Source organism: Delphinapterus leucas, chromosome 4, assembly GCF_059928025.1.
Source record: "Delphinapterus leucas isolate spDelLeu-1000000601 "Yukka" chromosome 4, BTC_Dleu_Yukka2, whole genome shotgun sequence".
Lineage (NCBI taxonomy): Eukaryota > Metazoa > Chordata > Mammalia > Artiodactyla > Monodontidae > Delphinapterus > Delphinapterus leucas.
The window spans coordinates 46,530,448-46,550,596 of record NC_143132.1 but is presented as its reverse complement, the minus strand read 5'-3'; the positions used below and the strand labels follow the sequence as shown (position 1 = coordinate 46,550,596).

Sequence of the window (20,149 nt, the reverse complement as noted above, 5' to 3'; positions counted from 1 at the left end):
CTAGTCTTCAGTTACTCCCATTAAGTCAGCAATTGTTCACCCCATTCCGCTCCATCAACACCATTCACGTGGTGCCTGTAAGCCAGCCTACTTTGCCTCTGGCCTGAGATCACCTTCCTCACTTTGTCGTCGCATTCAAGACTCTGCTGCAGTTTCACTCACTGTGATGGGTCCCTTGAACTCCTTCCACTGTGGTACTGTGGCATCAGTCCACACCTCCAGCGTGGCACTGATAGCAATTGATTTGTTTATATGTTCGCCTCCCCCCGCAGAACGTAGGCTCCTCTGATTGAACTTTGTTTGCCCGCTGTCTACTTTAGGTCTTAAGCATAATAGGGTTTAATAGGCATCCAATAAATGCTTATTTAAGAAATTTGGTAGAAGGGGTCAGTGTATGAGGGGTCAGCAGGAGAACTGAAAAAGATGACCTTCAAAGTCCTTTCGAATTCTCGGATTTTCATTTGAGGATATTAGTCCCTTCCATAGTTTTGAAATCACATCTACTTATGACCCTCACCCATGACTTCGAGGTACTTCTCAAACTGAGCTTTAGACTAAAATGTCCACCTGCCTGTTATGTAACTTCACACACAAGCTAGTGGATATCTCAAATACATTTCAGTATGTCCAAAATTAACTCACTTGCTCACACAATCTGACCCACCTTTCCTGTTTATTAATGACACCATCCTCCTCCTAGAGGCCCATGTTAAGAACATCCAGATGGCACCTTTCTCCTAAAACTAATCTCCACCTAGTCCTGTGGATTCCCCTTTCCCCAAACCAGTTCTTTTTTGTCACTCCATCTTCTTACAGTCTCCATCAGATTACCTGTGACTCTGATTAGTATTTATTTTATTCTGACTTTCATGATGTATTTCCATCTCTGTCCCAATACAAGATCCTGGGAGATTTCTGTATTATGACTGCAAATCCCACAACTCTTAGCAAAGAGTTTGCAGGTAGATAGCAGGTGTTCAACAAGTCTTGGTAGAATCGCTCAATGCATGTTAGGATGTTAGGTTTAAATTGCTTTAGGGGCATGTATCTTGTTATATACGTTTTTGTCCCCCCCCCCCAATAGTAAATATAGTAAAAGGCATAGGAAGCAGGAAATACATATATTTTTAAAATTGAACACTGTATCTGGAGTTGCTGCAACCACTGGCTGTAGTTTTAATAAAAAAACACGCTCTGCTATTGAAAAAAAAAAAGTCCCTTAGAGTCAGCTCCCAGCTGAAACCAGCCAGGAGCCCGGTTTCCCACCCCTTCCAGTGGCCTGATGTGCGGCGGGGGAGGAGCAATGAGCAAGCTGGGCCCGAGCAGCAGGGAAGAGCAAGCTGGGGGAAGTCCCGGAAGTCATTGACCAGAGCAAGCAGCCGCCTCAGCCGGATCGGCTTGGGCTGTGGTCCCAACAATAACAGGAGCGCGGGCCGGGCGAGGGCTGCCGGGGGCCCGAGTTTGGGGGCGGAACCCGGATTGGGGGGGCGGGTGGGACGCTTCCCAAGGCCGCAGGGATTGGAGGAGAGAGATGAGGGGCGGTGGAGCTCGAGGAGTGGGCCGCGGAGCTAACGGGTCGACCGAGGAGAGAGCGTGTTGATTGGGTGACGCAGAGGGAGACGGACCAGAGCCGACCGAGGATTGGCCGTGGCGGGCTGTGAAGGCGTGGCCAGCGCGCGCGAGAGGGAGCGCGAGGGAGCGGGCGACCGCCCTGCCAGCTAGCCGGAGTCCGGGGCGAGCGCGGCGGGCAGGGGTCGGGTTGAGGAACGCGGCGCGGGAGGCGCGTCCCCCAGCTGCCCTCCGCGGCTCGAGCACCCCACTTCCTTCCCTCCCCTCCCTTGCGCTCCGGCCTGGGGTCTCCGGGCGGGGAGCGGAGGGAAGGGACGAAGGAGGAGGAGGTTTCGCGGAGTGAGGGGCGGAGGGGGTCCCGGAGCGGGGCGAAGCGCGCGCTGCCTCTCACTCTCCTGCCGCTGCCTTTGCCTCCTCGCCCGGTGCCGCGGCCCCGGGGCGCCCGCACTATGCAGGGGGACTGCCGGCCGCCGCGATGGCGAGCCGGGCGGTGGTGAGAGCCGGGCACAGCCCTCATCGTTTCCTAGTCCGGGCCGCGGCCGCCGCCCCCGCCCGGGCCGCGATCCCCCTCTCCCGCTCCTACCCCCTCCCTCCCCGCTCCAACTCCTCCTCCCCCTCCTCCTTCCCCATGCCTCTGTTCCTCCTCCTCTTACTTATCTTGCTCCTGCTGCTCGAGGACGCCGGAGCCCAGCAAGGTGAGTGGTTCCCGAGGAGTGCGCGGCGCGCGGAGCCCCGTGTTGGGGGCGGGGGGGGGGCGCCGGGGGAGCCTCCTGGGCGCCGGGTGTCCGGGCCGTTAATGAATCTGCAGACGCGCGGGGTAGGTGCGGTGCGCTTCGGTGAGTGGCCAGACCTGGCCCCGCACTCGCTGGGTTGAGTTGCTGAGATGGGCTGTCTGTTGTCCGCCAAGTTGGCGCGGCTTTACTTTTGGGGAATCCCATTCATTTTTCTGAAAAGAGGGAATTGAGACCTTGCTGTGAAGGCCTCCTTTTGGGTATTGTATTCTTCTACTGGGGAAAGTCTTGGAGAGGAAAAGAAGTTTTGGAGATGCGACCCCTAATGTTAAGCTAAATGGATGGATGGACAGAGTAGAAATGCAAGGTAATTAAATAGCATTTAAATCCATTGAAGGCAAGTGATGATAATTATCATCTTTTGTCAATGTGCTCAGGTTCAAAATCGAATGAAGTTTATTCTGGTTATCTTTGAGTGTTGGATTTAGAACATGCTCTTTGCAGTCCCTGCCTATTCAGGATGGTGGTCTAGATTGCCTGGGTCAGACACTGGGTCTGGGACCCAAAGCAGCGTACTCTTGCCCAAATGGAGCGTTCCGTGTTAAAAGGGCAAGCCCTTACAGAAAGTGACAAAACTTTTTTCCGTTAACAATCCTTGAAAAAAAACTTTACTGAATAATCATAATGGAAAGAGAATGCCAGGCTGATTTCCTCCCCTTCTTAAGTACTTTTTTCAGGCAGCGAAAAACAATTTTTGAAACAGTTTGGCATCAGTTATTGAACACGTTTTTCCATTGCATTTCACTGCATTTTATTGCAGTGAGAGGGATAAGGATTGGATTGTTACTTATCGCTGGGAAGGGTTTTGGTTTTTGGGTTTTGGGTTTGGGTTGATCTCCACATTTAAGTCCAGCTTAATGTTGCTCTCATATGGTTTTCAGTAAAGTATGGAATCATGGCCATAAGCCTGTCATTGTGAAGATGCTGAAACTTTGACAGGCATGTGGAAATAAAATGTAAATGGGAAAAATGTATTTGGTAAACTGACCTCTTTCAGATCTAGGCAGCATTCAGGTTTCAGTTAGATCATCTCCTTAAACGAATTCTTGAACATCAGCACTTAATAAATTAGCGTCCTCCATTTAAGTTTTAGAACCTGTGCTTCTATTTTTCTCCTAGTAGAAAAAGCAAAACGGGTTTATATATGGCTAACACTGATTGATTGGGTCTTACTTTGTGGCAGGCACAGCCCTAAGTAATTTATGTCTATTAACTCACTTAATCCTCACCATAGCCATCTGCGATAAGTATTGTTATTCCATTTCAAATATAAGGAAACTAAGACACACAAAAAATAAGGTACCTTGATACAGAACTCTAACTACATAACAAGAATATTCTGACCATTTTGCTTATTTCAAGATCTGAAACTGTTTATATCATGTTTTTAAAAAAATCTTTGAGCAGTATAGAACCAGTTAAATGTCTCCCCTCCAAATGAGATAATTGCCTTGCTTTTAGAATTTCTTAAACCTGGTCTAATTAAACATGCAACATTACCTTATTTTTTTAAGTTTAATTTCAGTTTTTACCAAAGCATTTTAACATGGTTCTCTTTCACAGTGTCATGTTATATAAACATCAATGTAGATGAACACAAATAGAAATGATGCTGGTAATTTAAAAGACCTGATTTCTAGTCCACCTGTTTATTGGGTAAATTTCTAAAAATCATTTAATTTCTTTGTACCTCAGTTTTCTACATCAGTGATAAGAGAATACATACCTATTTCCTAGCTTGATGAAAATGAAATGCTAGTACACAGGAGTTTTGAAAAGGGTAAAGTACAAATAGCTATAACTGATTATCATTGTTAATCTTTTTTTTTAGTTTTTAAAAAATTTTTGGCTGCGTTGGATCTTCGTTGCTGCGCGTGGGCTTTCTCTAGTTGCGGCGAGCGGGGGCTACTCTTCGTTGCGGTACGCGGGCTTCTCATTGCGGTGGCTTTTCTTGTTGTGGAGCATGGGCTCTAGGTGCGCGGGCTTCAGTAGTTGTGACACGTGGGCTCACTAGTTGTAGCTCGTGGGCTCTACAGTGCAGGCTCAGTAGTTGTGACGCACGGGCTTAGTTGCTCCGCGGCATGTGAGATCTTCCCGGACCAGGGCTTGAACCCGTGTCCCCTGCGTTGGCAGGCGAATTCTTAACCACTGCACCACCAAGGAAGACCCTATCATTGTTAATCTTGAGCTTACTAAATTGATAAAGTAAGGGCCATTTAGGTATACATTGCCTGAAAACTCAGGAATTGTATGGGATTTGAATTCCCTAATTTTTAAAAATTATATTTCTTACCCAAAGAACCCTGATGCGGTCTGTGGTGGAACTGCAGTCAGTGTTACTAGTCTAACAGATGTGCTTTAGGGTCCACTGGGATTCTTCACATAACCTAAAAAGAAGTCTAATTTCAAAATGAGAAGCAGTGCTTTAAAAAGCCTATAGAATTTTTAATAATGGGAATGTCTACAATATTGTAATGTTAAGTTACAAGCTGGAGTTTTTACTCTCCTTTATAAGAAGTCTTGGTAAGAAGTCTGGAAGGAAATAATTTTAAAAAAAGATAACAGTTGTCTTTTGATGGTAGAGTTGTAGATAATTTCTTTATGCTTTTCCAAATGTTGTGCAATTTACATATAGTCACAATAAAAAATAAACTGTGAAAGAATGTTTTGTGATATATAGATTTCTTTTTTCCCTTAGCCAGCCTAGGTAGAAATGCATTGAATGTGTATGCTGAGGTAGAACTGTGCTTCAGGATTTTTTTTTTAATCTTTCAGACATCATTTTGAAGTAGCAGAAGATACTACACTCATTCCAATTAATGCCATACATACATAGCTATTCCTCAGCAGATTTTCTGCTGACCAAGTGTTTTTTCTTTTTATTTGGCCCAGAATAAAATTTATCGTTGGTCTGAAAACTTGTCAATCTTTCACAACAGAGATGTATTTTAACCAACCTTATTTCATTAATATATGTATAAATTCTGTTTATTCACATCTGTTTAACTATGATGGTGTTTTAGGCATGGCTTGTATTTGTGTATTTTGAGTTCTAAGTTTGATATTAAATTTACCTTCAAAGTCTTTTTCTTTTTTATTGAAAGCATTTTTTCCGGTAGAATGTATGTCTTTCTAAAAAACTTAAATTTGTGGAACTTATTATGCTGATTGCCTATTTGTTACCATAATAAATTAACTTAATAGGAAGTTGAGAGTCTACTGTGAATGAATTTAAGTCTCTGGTTTACATTATGACTGTAGGAATTTGTGTCACCTCACCTTAGGAGTTCAGCTTCCTCATTTGTGTCATGGAGGGTTTGCCTACCTTCTGGGTTAGAGTATTATTTGAATGTGGTAAAATATCAGAGGGATTAATTTTAAAAATCCATTGAGACTGACTTTATGCCTATTAACATGAAATGTTTGTGAAGGTAGTGATTTTTGTTGGCTAATTTATCTATCAAACAAATCAGTTTCTTTCTTAAAAAGAATCATTCAATTTCACAATGATATTTGAACTAATGTGTGAAAAAAATATACAGCCTGTCAAGTAGTGCCTTTATTTGCTTGTGATGTGGGGAAATAGTTTTTGAACACTATTTGTGAATTGTCAGAAATGAAGAACATGTCCCTCTGCAAAGAACGTTTGTGATTATTAGTAATATTGACATTGTTAATTTAGAATTTTCTGTTATCTTTTTTTAGGTCTGATAAAACATTAGGGCTCTTATATGTACTTACTGTTCAGAGGCAAAAATCAGAGCATCCTTTTTCTGCTATATTTCTGATTAATTTTACATAGTGAAAGTTAGAAATATAGCACGTATTCCATATGTGTTAATGATCAGATTTTAAATCCACATTTTAAAAACTTGTAAATGAAAAATTAATTGTAAAATTACATGTTAATGATTTTTAGGTAGATTTCCCAATGTTACCAGCAGAGAGAAAACTTTATTTCCCTCTGGAAATAGTTAATAGTTCTATTTGAACATCTAAGCTTCATTCTAGAAGACCAACATTAAAAAAAAAAAAAACTTAAAATAGTGAAATGGGTATGAGTTAAAGTACCAGAACTAAAACACAAATGAATTAATTAATTTCCAAAAAGAATGAATCAGATAGTATGATGAGGAAAGGCTAGATTTACATAGAGTTAGATTTTAAATTTAGGACTATACTTTACAAAATGAACCTGGGGTGTGAAAGCTCAGGTGGTAATACTGGGTATTAATTGAATGCATGCAAGTAGTTTCCACTTCCACTTCTTGACTAGTTGGAAAGATGTGGAATGATGACATAAAATTATAAGGATCAGGAAAAGCTTTGTAGAGATAGTGATATTTGCTAAATGTAAATAGTGGTATTTGCTAAATGTGATTGTTGAAATATGAAGTGAGACAGCTTGGCAGTTTTTCTTGTGTTGCTCATGGATTCAGTTTACTTTATAACAACCTTATGGCCTTAGCACTTTATTTATTTTAAAAATATTGTACAGATAACAATTATATAACAATTACTCAGAACCAAAAACTTAACTAATAATTATCCACAGTCCTACCCCCTTATCTATCCATTTATAATTTTTGTCTTCCTTTCTAGTGCATATTCACATACCTACATAATCTTATGTGGTTGTAATTTTAATAGTGTGGTGTTAAGTTCTGTAGATATATCATGTTAAAATTAATTTGTAGGCTGATTTAGCACACAGAAGCATACTTTGAAAATACAGCAAGACAAAAATTTCAAAATCTAAAAATTTTTCACAGGACATTCATTATTTGTGAAGTAATTATTATATTGTTTAGAACTGCTATTACATTATTTTCTTTATTTGATTAAATTCTTTATTCAGGATAGGACCTTTGAGAAAGTACCTTTGAGAAAGTATGTCAGTTCAAAGTATTAGTTTAGAAACACATAATGCTAATTTTCCAGGTCCTTATGTGGATTAAATCAATATACTCCTGTGAGGACAAAAAATACAGATATTCAAATAAACTAGAATTTAATGAATGCCAGTGTCCACTGAGGCAGATGGTGTAACGGGGTGATCTTAAAAGGTTGCCAGAACATCACCTACTAGATCCACCTGCACTCTAAAGGATATGTAGTTGAAAGAAGAACTTTGGTTAGCTGCTTGAATCATGGGGAAGACCACAGATGCAAGCTCCCTCAACTGCTTTCTAAGGAGAGTAGGCCAGGAGTTCCTTTCCTTTGTGGAGTACAGTGCATGTGAGTTTGCAGTTTAAGTGTGCAAACTTAATTGCTTGGGATAAGAGAGAAAATGCTGGTACTCTTTATCATTCTCTCATTAAAAACTCTCAGCATGGAAGAGTACCAACTATACGCTCCTAGGGATGTGTGCACATCGGTCAATAGAGTCCTGAGACAGTTACGATAGAGTAAAATATTGTCATTGTCTTCAGAGGTCCTACAGGCTAGTTGGGGAAATAATTATCTTCATGTTGGAGTATATGGATAAATAACCAAGGGAAGTTGCACAGTGCTATGAGTTTGTAAGGGAGAGAGAGCTCACAATGCCTGGGAAGTAGGAAAAACCTTGCTGATAAAATGATTTTAAGCAGGTAAGCTTTTAGGACTGGTAGGTTTCTAGTTCACAGGGATGGCAGACATTTCAGGAGTTAAGATCACAGCATCAGAACAGCAGGGAGTCAGGAAAGCATGTGAGTGTCAAAGCCATCCTTGCTGCAATGAGTAGCATGCCTCTGCCTCTGCTCCTGGCCCATTGCTTCCTCCTTGAGCCCCATACCCTGCAGACTTGCCCCATATTTGGGCAAATATGGTTGCTTTCTAAGGGCCAGGGTTCTGTGCACTGGGGTACTGCCCTCTTGGAGCTATGTTAATACTTCCATAGTGTGGCCAGCAGCCCCTTTATAAGATACAATCCAAACTCCTTTGCATATTATATATGTAATTTTTTCAGAGTCTGGCCCCTCCCTTTCTCTCTGACTTAATCTCATGCCAGCATCCCTCACCCTTTGTATACAGCTCAGGTATAAGACTGAGATTTTTATTCCTCTAATATATAATTTCATCCTGTTTTGCCTTGTTCCTGATACTGATCTCTTTACATGTGTCATTTTCTCCACTTGAAGAGAAAGAGCCCCTTTCCTTGTGTGCTTGGTAACCTCCTTATCATCCTTCAAAACCCTTCTTGGGTATCATACCCTCTGGGAAGAGTTCTCTGTCACCACACACACTCATCTCCAATAGTAATTTCCTGTTTTCTCTGTTCAGTCATTAATCACAATGTATATTAAATATTTGTTTCTGGCAGAGAGTTTTATTCATTTTCTTATTTCTAATACTTATCATGATGTCCATCATTCAAAAATATGAATTTAGGGGAAATCCCTGATGGTCCAGTGGTTAGAATCTGGCACTTTCACTACTGAGGGCCCGGGTTCAGTCCCTGGTCGGGAACTAAGATCTCACAAGCTACTCGGCGGTGCCAAAAAAAAAAACAAAACAAAAGAATTTAGAACTCATTTCTGCAGTGAATCTGCTGCCCCAAGCACATTATTTGGTGTTAGTCTCTGGGCACCTGCATGCCCTTCACACTGTTGTCCTTTGTCTGATTCCCTCAGTTAGCAGTCAGAGCCTGGGCTTCTCAGTTCCATGAAAATGGAACCCTTTCTTGAACCTTAACCTACTTGCACAGGGCCTAACATTCTGCCCAGTGTTTTCCCAGCCTCCCTCTTCCCAGGAGCTAGACCCCTTTGCTTTTGTAATGAGAGGAGTCCCCCTTCAACTGCAACTCTGAACAGAGCCATGGTTTCTACTTAGAAAACACTGCTGTGCTCCCCTGTCAAATAGGTGGTCTTTAAGAACTGTGCTAGCCTAAGTCAGTGTCAGCAAGTGGGGTGCACTCCTTTGCTCTGTCTTTCAGATTCTGATTTGAATAGCCACCTCCAGCCTTATAAAAGTCCCCCTAGTTTTGGTTCTAGTAGTTGCCTGCCTCCTTTTTCTTTGCCAGCCGAAATTCCTGGGTAACATTCAGGTAGCTACAATAATTTGGTGTCAGGAAAGTAATGAGGAGCAGACTGAAAAGGTCAGTGGGGACAAGATTGTGGAGAACGTTCCTTGTGGGGCAGACTGAAGAGTTTGTACCTGTGATGTTAGCAATGACATCATCCTTAGGTATCTCTGCTTCTACCCAGTCCATCTCTAGGTTCACTTGTCTCAGCCCAGGTCAGTCATCTCATTGATGCTTTTCCCCTTGTCCTTGACAGATCCCAAACCTGGCCCATGTGCCAGTCCCCACTGTCCTCTTTCTCTGGTTCTGGACAGCTCAAGGTTGCAGGAGAAAGGCATGTGGCCTTTGTGACTAGATCTGCCTCAATAAGGATGACTAATCAACCCTCACGTGGGGATTTCTGCTCAGCACAGTAAAACTTTGCCTCCTGCCTTGCCTTTTCTTCTTCCTGAAATCATCTCTTACACCTTATCCAAAACACTGCTTCATCAGGGAATACAAGTTGTGTTTTAGTATAATTTAAACTTCTGTGGTGCTTCTTACCTTGTACCTGGAAACATGCTCAGGATGCCACTGGCTTGTATATACATCTGTCAACTGGTTGCTTTCCAGGTACCTTATATCTCTGCTTTTTTCAATGATCAGCTTTCTGACAAGTAGACTACATCTGTGCTGTACATTTTCTTAGTGTCTAGCACGTAAAAGATATTTGTTAAATGATGATTCCCTCGCAGTCTAGCTTCTGCTCTTCTGAAACTGTCACTTGAACTGTGAGTTTTTTTTTCTTTTAAACCTGAGAGCTTTCTTTGTCTTCACTATTTTTTACGTGGGTGGACTTTGAAAGTATGGAGATATTGGAGTCAGACATACTTGGATTTAAATACTAGGCATGTCACTCTCAGTGTTTTGAAATGTATAACTCACCTCTCTAGAACGTATGAGGGCTGCGATCAAATCTGTTGGGTAGTTGATAAATTTTGGTTCAATGAGTGAAACAACATGTGAATGAAAATTTTGTTTCTCTTTCCCTACTCTTCAGTTAAAATTTCCATTTTCAAGTGTTTGCTTTCTACTGAGATCCAGTGCTTCTCCATCCTTCTGCCCCTTTTCCCCATCCCACTTATTGTGTAGGAAAGTTCACCCCTAGCTTACTTAGTGAGAGGGGTCAGACCGCGCAGTGGAGGAATGTGACAGCAGGGCGTGGTTGTTCACATATGTCCTTACCTGGCCTCCAACCCACCCAGACCGTAATACTGGTTTTGTCCCCTCTCTTTTGACCTCTACTTTCTCTCTCCAGCTTCCTACCTGCTGATAGATTTTAGCTTTCTTTGCTCTCCACCCTCAGATCATTTTCAGGTTCATGGTTTATTCCTTTCTTCTTGGCATGCCCTGTTTCTGGTTACTCTTTTTGTCCTAGATGCTAACTTTATAGGTCTGGATATGAGACAGACATTCTGTTGCATGGGTGGAGGAAGAGTGTTTTGGTTAGTGAGGTTATAGGGAACAGAAAATTAAATCTGCTTAAAGTAGAAGGGAAAAGTATTGGGACCATTCTGAGGTAACTTGTGGAATCTTCCTAAGAACTGAGCCAACCTAAGCCCAGGGAAAAGCAGGGATGCAGCTGGACCTCAGACACCAAGGACTCAGCTTAATTCTGTCTTGTTACAGTCTCGCTTTCTCTGCATGGAACAAATAATGGCTGCTGGCAATCCTCAAGGCTTGTAGCTTCAACACTGGAGAGATTCTGGGGTTTCCCTAACATACAAGGTCCAGAAATGAGAGGGCAGGGTAAGTTGGCCTCATGTTGGCCCAGTGTGAGTCAGTACCCACCCTTGAACCAGTCAACTAACCAGGGGGCATGAAGTCATATGAAAACTGTTGCAAACTGCAGAGTAGTTCCCAGAAGGAAAGGGGGGTACTAGATACATAGAGGCATCATCTTCAAAGAGAGTGTTCACATTTATAGAATCCAGTGCTTTTTAGATAAGTTATTACCAAACCCTCACAATTACCTTGGGAGATGGGTGGTATTATTCCCATGTATAGTTGAGGATATAGAGGTTAAGTGCCAGGATCATCTCAAAAGTTGGCATAGCTAGAATTTAAATCAGAAAGTCTGTCTGATTCCCAAGCTTATGTACTTTTCTACTGTTATCACTTAGCTACCAAGTGCCTACCACTGGCTTGTTTGGGTTTATTATTTTCTAAATTCAGCAGCATGTGTTAAGAGGCTGGTATGCCCTATTTCTATGTCTGCGGCTACCAAGGCGAACAGAATGCATTGCCTGTCTGTGACAGAGCTTTACAGCTGGTGTGGCAAAGCGACATAAGTATGCATAATTAAGCATATTCGGTACAGTAAAGAGACTTTGATGATGGAAAGGGAGAGAAAGACCAGGGCTTTCAGAAAGGTTTCCCAAAAGAGACAACGTTGGGTAGGTATTTGCCAGGTGGATATGAGGAGGAAGGACCTTATTCTTGGCAGAGCAGAGTAGCAGGTGCAGCGGCGGAGGAGAGAGAGCGTGGAGCATAGAGGGCGTCACCCACAGTTCCAGAGCTGGAGCAGAGAGGTTGTGGGAAGAGTCAAGAGATGAGACGGGAAAGGGAGTCCAGCGACAGATTATTATGGACTTTGTATCCTTACTGAAGAGTTTGAGGTTTTATTGTATCACCGGTGAAGAACAGTTAAAGGATTTTTAAATAAGGGACCTGTGTGACCCAGTTGGTGTTTAAGAAACTGGCAGGAGTGTGGGCAGTGGATTAGAGCAAAGAAAGGAAGTGGGGAAACCTGTCAGAGAACTATTAAAAGGGCCTGCACTCCTTAAGAGGGACGAAATTTAGAGATATTAAGGAAACAATGTATAAAACTTAATGACCAGTTAAATTTGAGAGAGCAAAGGTCATTTTAAAATGTTGGGTTTTTTTCTTTCTGGAATCCTCTTCTCCCTGCTTTCCACCTCCCTCTTCCACCAGTATTCCTGCCTAGTTAACTGTTATTTATCCTACACGCGCACGCACACGCACGTGCGCACACACACACACCCTATCATATCCATTACTTCCCTGCAACACTCATCGTCCCTGAAATTATTTACTACGTCTGTCGTACTATTCTGTAAACTCTGTAAGGACAGGGGCCTTGTCTGTCATTTCTCTTGTCCCTAGCACCTGGTTCAATGCTTGGCACATGGAGGATGTTCCCTGAATGCTTGGGGCACGTTGAGTTTGAAGTGCTGTGGAATTTCTGAGCAGAGGAGCTCAGTACAGAAGTAGATGACACGTTTGAGGGTTAGGGGAAAGGCTGGAGACTACGGAGCATTCTCCCTTTTGGTGGTAGCTGAAGTTGTAGGGTGGGGAGATGGCCCAGGCAGCACAGAGGGCGGGGAAGGAGCTCTGGAGAACAGCAGCATCAGCAGTCAGTAGTTGGAAGATAAGTCAGCTAAGGTGCTGGAGAAGTTGCAGTTAGAGAGTCAAAAGAAGAACTAAGATGAGAAAGAAGAGTTTTAAAAAGGAGGGAGGAAAGATAAGGAAGGAAGGAAGATGGGAGGGAAGGAAGGGACAGCGATGCCACATGCTGTAGAAAGGTCACAAATGATAAAGATGGGAAAGTATTGACTTTTGGCAGCTCAGAAACAGACCGCTTTAGTGAAGGGTACATTGGAGAGGTAGGTCTGCCTTTCCTAGGGCTGCCGTAACAGATTGCCACAAATTTAGATGGCTTCAGACAACAGAAATGTATTGTCTTATAGTTCTGCAGGCTAAAATTCTGAAAGTAGGGTATTGGCAGGGCAATGCACTCTCTCTGAAGGCTCTAGACCAGGGTCCTTCCTTACCCCTTCCTAGTTTCTGGCAACTGCAGTCTTTGGAATCCCTTTGCATCATTCCAGTCTCTGTCTCTGTAGTTATGTGGTGTTTTCCCTGTGTCTGTATCCGTGTCTAGATTTTCCTCTTTTTGTAAGGACACCAGACATTGGATTAGGGTCTGTCCTAATCCAGTATGGCCTCATTTTAAATTGATCACATCTGCTAAGACCCTGTTTCCAAATAAGGTTACATTCACAGGTACCAGCAATTAGGAACATATAATTTGGTTGTTGGGACGGAGGTGGGCGGGGGGGGCGGGGAGAGTACAATTCAACCACAACCCTTTGGAAGCTGAATTGCAGTATTTTGAGCCTAGAACGGGAAGCAAAGAAGTAAGACATCGAATGTAGAGAACTGAAAAAAAATCTCTCTGTAAAAGAAAAAGAAAAAGTGAGAAAGAAAGTGGTAGATGTTGGGGAACACTGGCTGGAGAAAGATTTTTTTTGTGTGTGTTTTTTTTTTTTGGTTGTTGTTGCTCTTAGTTTTTGAAATTTGTTAAAGTGCAGATCCTTCCTAGGCTCCACTGCAGAGCTACTTTCCAGTATATAATTTGCAAAAAAAGGCAAAATTATACATGTCATGCAAATATAAAATTAACACATGTCAAAGATTTTATTCAACTTATTAATTAATGAAGGAACCAGTAAGAAGTTGAAACACGTCCAAAGAATATTTGAGAAACTAGATGTTTAGGTAGGTAGTTTTAGGCTGTGATTGCTAGATTGGATGGCTAAAACTGTTTAATGGCCAATAGGGCCATAAACTCTAACATGTGGGATTATTTTTTTCAACTATACAGAAATTATATGCATCTCTACAAGACAACAGTCTACAAGTTTATGTGTAGCCAAGACTGGGACCTTTAATCAATGATAAACAACAAATCCAATTAAGTATTTTGCCCTAGCTTTTGGCCTCTATGACATTTAAAGGATCTGCTGCTCACCTTTATTTTTTTAACCTATTTCCAAGTTTCAGGTAATGTTTCTGACATATTTATTAGAATCTATGGAGACAGAGATGGGGCCTGAGAACCTTTACGTTAAATAGCCCTTAGGTGGTTCTAATGTTGACTAAATTTTGAGAACCACTGAGTAAGAGAATACCGAGTGGCTTTCGGTGCCCATCTGAGATCAGAACCTATTACTCTAATGACAACTATTCCCTGGATTGTGTGATTTTTTTTCCCAGTAGTGCTCAGCTCCTGGGCAAAGAGAGATCATATGATCCAGGGTGGAGGGCTTGCCAGGCAGATCCTCAAGGACATAGTGGCAAGGAAGCGAAGGTACCAGGAAGAGTGTAGTTCACACACTGGACTTGAAGTCCAGGCTGGGTAGGGAAAGAAATGAGGCTAGGGCAAGATAGTAGATGGGGAGAAAAGAGAAGTTCACAGAAAGTGTGCAGTGGGTGTAAGAGAGCAGAAGGGTCAGGAGACTGACCGAAAGAGTGAGACATTAAAGTTGTTGAGATTTCACAGGTGGGAGTAATCTCCGGTAATGGCAAAAACAGTCTAGGTTGTGGTTTCATGAGTTACCGAAGTGAAGTAGAGGTCATTGGGGAGAAGATTAGTGAGAATTACTTTCTCATGATTTACACTTTTCACAGGACACTGTACTTGAAGCTTTAAAGCTGATATAAATCTTCTAAAGTAATGAGCCATTGTTCTGATACCTTAGCTAGGTTGTGGCCAAATGCACCGGACCTACATGTGATGAGCAAAAGCCTTTCTGGTCTTTTATGACCATAATTACCCTCAAACGTTTATTGAGCACATTAGTATGGGTTAGGCCCTCGATAGTAGGTGTTTTCATACAGTATCTCTTTAAATTCTTACCCTCTGTGGTTTGAGATGTTAGTATACCCATTTTACAAAACTCAGCTTTAGCATCAGTAAACAACCTTCTCAAGGTCACAGTGAGTGGTAGGTAGGGCATTTAAATGCATCACATGACTCCAGAACCAATTTGCTTAACCATTATGTACTACATAGAGTGTGTGCTTGGTGGGGATCGAAGAGGATTTATACATCTCACATTCCTTCATGTGATTCAGTTTTGTAAATTATCACACATGCAGAGATGAGTGTGGGCTTAAAAAAGCTTGAGCTGAGAGCTATTTCTTTTCCTTTAAATTGCCACAGTAACCCTCTTTAGGCTCTCAGTGCATATCCATCTTAGGCAGTATTAAAAAAAATGAGTGAATTAAAATAGGACCTTGAATTATCTTTTCGAGATTGTTGTGATGCAACTTTAAAATCTTAAAGTAACAGGACTGGTATAGTACTTTTTAGTCTAAAAATTCGTAGTGCTAAATAAGAGATTAAAAATCTTCATTGTAGTCAAATGAAATAGGATATCCTTGTTAACGCTTGCAAGTTATTCTTTTGAACACTTTTCTACTCTCTAAATGCCTTTTTTTTCAGTTTATTATAAGATCGCACAGATGTGTTACAAGATGTGACAGAATGACACTTATTTAGAGGAAGTATATAGTCAAACTCACCTGTCCACAGTGACGAAAATCCTTGAAAGCTTATTGGAAAAGTATAAACCTTTCCTAGTTTCTAAGAATTGTAATGAAAGTTACATTGCTCTACATTTTTGGAATATTTGTGCAAGCTTCCTGCTTTTGTCTTTGTTCTTATTAAAGAAAGTATTTTTAGAAGTCATACAGTGTTCATGTTAATAAAATTAAATAATTAAGATAACTTATTATTTTTAATAGTAATGTGACTAAAATATGGGGTTAGCTGGAGAGTCGCATAAAATCAGCATCATGAGCACATATTTATCCAAAAAACACACTTGGTTTGAAGTTTAGAAAGCAACCTAAAATAAGCATGTGTTCTTTGTTGTATTAATTCATTATTATTTAAATTAATGTTCTTTGTGTTTTCTCTAGGGAAAAGTAGTTTAAAAAAATTACTCAGCTATTTTCCTGGAACAGTATCAAAATTTGTATCTGGCTTAACACATCTGACCTGACAGTCTTCAGAGGAAGCGAACACATGTTCTATGAGTAATCCCCTAGATAAATCTGCAGCCAAACAACGGGGCAGTGAGATCAAATTCCAGTGTTTTTTCTCCACTGAAATAAAATTAAAATTCAAAAATTACATTTACAGGCTTCTACCCCTTATGGTCAGTTACAGTCTGGTGGAGACCATCTGCGGCGGCGGCGGGCGGGGGGCAGGGGAGGAGAAGAAGCAGCTGACAGTGATGGTGGTGATGATGGAGTTGGAGAAGGAGAAAGAGTTGTCGATGTGGTGTTGTTCGTGAGAGTGAGTGTATGGATTGGTCCTACAATACGCATTTTGAAAATTATTTTTCCAGTAGTGGTTACACTCTCTTTGTCAATTCTGCCTTGTAAAAATGAGTAATAGGTGGTATTAGCCTGGTCACAGATTATTATTCTTTCCAGTTACAAAGCTTAGCAGAAAATCTGGAGACTTACTTCCTGACCCTATTACCATCCTTTTTCAAACCCCAATGTTAAATGAGGGCCCCTGACCAAGAAAAATACTTGAGGGCTGTAGACTAATAAGAAGGACCTTTTTTTCCCTTTAACTTAAAGAAAAATAAAGCATTCTGTTTACTTCTTTGACCTTGTGGGGAAAACTGTTCCCTGGGTTGTACCCTCAGCAAGTAGAACAGCATTACCCTTTGAGCCAAAGGAAAAAGAACTAAAACCCAGATCTTCTGTTGGAGATGTCCTAGCCTTTGCTCTACGTCAGCCCATCTCAACCTCCACACTATTTGACTTTTAGGATCCATCACCCTTTACTCTGGGGAGCTGTCGTGTGCATTGTAAGATACTTTAGCAGCATTCCTGACCTCTACCCACTAGATGCCTGTGGCACCCCCCCACCCCAGAATTGTTCCAGTGTCCTCCACCCACATTTGAGAAACCCTGCTCTCAGTATATTAGGTGATTTGTTGATAATATTTTCTAGATTTTAGTGTTACTTTTAAATATTTTGTCCTATTTTAAGTATTTTGGTGTAGAATAGGCTTCGCTTTTAAGAACTGTAAAAATAAACTGGAAGCACATGTTCTAAATTGGGGGTAAAAGTGAGGACAAGATCTTTTTCTGATTTGAGAATTCAACATTGTCACCTTTGGATGCCTAGTACAGTGTTGTTCATTGCACAGGTGGGGACCCTTTAGTGGGTCAGGAAGATATATTTAAGACACTATTGAATCAAGGTGTAAAATACATTTCTTACTTTGGAATAACAGAGAAAAACATTTGAAAACTGCTGGCCTAGTGTCCCTTTCCAACTGTAATATTCGAAACATATACTTCATAGCAGTAGGTATTGGGCCAGGCCAGCCTAAGCTATTTATCTAGTCAGGTTAACACTTATCAAATAGTCTTGGAAATTTGGAACATTCAAATTTGTGCATTGCAGTAGATTGGAGACTTTCTTTTAACTTTAGTTTCTGGTGAGTATCGTCTTGTTTGCGGGAGGAGGAAGCTCTGAACTCCATCACATATTTTAGAACATTCTTGGCACGTTACTTGTGGACTGTTCATACCCTCCCCCTACACAAGATGCTGAAAAAAGACAGCTCCATTTTAATTGTTTTCTTCATCACCATGCATGCAAAAGTCCTGTTTTTCATCAGTTAGTATTTATTTTGTTAACTTTGTAGGAACTGTGCTGTATGGAGGAAATGGCAGAAAACATTTTGTGCATTTATTGAGAATCAAACATAAATATGAGCATAAAGATATTTAAGAATTGCTCCTAACACTCTGCTTGTAATCTTTTTGTAAAATTCATTTTAACATGACAACTTTAAGTTAAATAATAGCCTGTGGGGAATACATTAAATGCGACAATCTGCCATTACTAAGTCCTGACTTCAGCTGTTAATAGCAATATTCTTGGCTTTCTGAAATCCATCAACACTTCTAATCACTTAAGAAGCTGCCTTAGTTTCATACTTACTAAAGAAAATACATTTATAGTTTGAGTTACTTCATTTATTCAGGGCTACTTTTTAAAGATTGAAACACTTCCAGAAAGCTCGTTTTCATCTTTTCAGTACTAGCAGAACATTTTTGACTAGTTTCATATTTTTAGAAGATCTGTCTTAGGATGGTTGTCTTTTTCTCTAAGGAAAAATGTTAATGATTATTCAAAAGTTTTTTATATTACAATTCATTTATTTTCACAAGGGAGGTTTTTATATCCTTATGTTTTTAATTTAGATAATACCCAATAGGGATATTCAAGGTATTTTCATGGTAGTTTCAGGGGAAATTTGTGGTTATTTTTCTTTTTCTCTGAGTTGTATAACATTCTAAGTTTTATATTTGCAAAAGATCAGTGGCTATGTCACACAAAAACTCACAGGTTTATTTAATGGTGGCTTTTTGTATTATGATGTTATTGAACTGCTATGCCTAGTTCTTGTGTGTGGAGTGAAGGCAAGTGTAGAAGATAGGTGAAGTTTAATGTTGGTTAAAAGCTAAGCTTTATGTGAGAGAGATTTGTTTAAGAAGCCAGATTGCTGGTTGACCTGTGAAAGCAGACTAAGTAACAGTACTAGTGTGGATTTGGCAGTAAAATTTCTTTATCAGCAAAAGATACGAAGTATTGTCATCAGAATCTAGGTACAGAGTTGTTGTTCCTTCCTTAAAGCTAGTTTTGAGACTAGTTTGAGATAACTTTTTCATAGGTTAATGTACAGTTTCCTTATTCATTCAATTAATAAACATTTATTTTGCAACTGCTTGTAGATACTGTATTCTTATTCATAGGCTTTTAAAGCTTTCATCTGTTCTAGTAAATGATATCAGCACTACACTGTTCTTAAAAAATCAGTATAAAATTCTGTTACACCCATCTGTATCCATATTGAGGTTAAAACTCAGAAGTGTCACTTCTAATATAGTTTTCTTTGTTTTAAGTTCTGAACTCTTCCAAAAGGTGATTATAAATAGCTCTTTTGAAAGAGAAAATACTATTATTTTGAAAGGATGTATTCATTTTCCTATTAAAAAGACATCCATTTGAATCCCATCGTTAGGAACGCTAAGCAGTGCAATTGGAGCAGCAGCTAAAACTTCTTAATCAGTATTAACGCCTCCTTCCAGGCGCTCAGTAAAATAACAAATTTTATGATAAAGGGAAGAATGCAGATATTTGATTTTTACAAACAATGTGTTAACTGTTTCCATATTCAGTTGCTGAAGAAATTTCTGGAGCAAATAATGCTGCTACCAAGATATGAAGGTCATTTTACTAATCTTTAATAAGTCTAATAAACTGTTTTTTTGTCGTCATTCTATAGGGGAAAATGAGGCTTTTGGGGAGGGACAACTGAAAAGTCAAATTTCAATAGAACATAAAATTAAACTATGAAATATTGCTTTAATGCCTTCAAGAAGGAATGCCTTGCATCGTGTAATATGGTCAGAAATCTGCATAATCTTTAGTACAGTTTAAGTGTTTTTAGAAATCATTTGACTTCTCACAGGGATTTTTGAAGGGGTTTGTGCTATTTGTAACTAAATAGATGAAGCTGATCATATACATTTATTTTTATAGTTGACATTTATTTTGAACAATTACTATGAATTGATACTCTTTTAAAGACTGGATTTATTATGACATATATATATAATTATTGCTAAGTTATGTTTACTTCTATTTATTTTGATTGGAAAGTTCTTTGAACTCATAAATTATACCAGTAATCATTGATTATTTTAACCTAACCTGGCTTCTCCTGGCTCCTGTGAGTAGACCTAAGAACTATGTTATCTGTTTTATCTTGTGTAAGGAATGTATTGGTGGTACAAACTATCTGACGTCATACATATTTTAAAATCTTCACAAAAAATCCTGATTATTTGTAGTGTAAGTTAAAGATGTAAAGAATAATTTATCATCCTTTTAACTTTTTTTTTT

General features: G+C 40.3%; 1 protein-coding gene across 1 annotated transcript in view; it reads left to right on the top strand.

Annotated features, from left to right (window-relative positions):
- Positions 1-1,530: 1,530 nt before the first annotated feature.
- The window catches only part of DCBLD2 (discoidin, CUB and LCCL domain containing 2), an 87,321-nt gene continuing 68,702 nt past the window's right edge, over positions 1,531-20,149 (top strand). Inside the window, exon 1 of the mRNA XM_089910447.1 lies at positions 1,531-2,264. Within this exon, the coding sequence (XP_089766573.1) occupies positions 2,045-2,264 (220 nt within the window). The 5' untranslated portion in view covers positions 1,531-2,044. The remainder of the gene's footprint in view (positions 2,265-20,149) is intronic.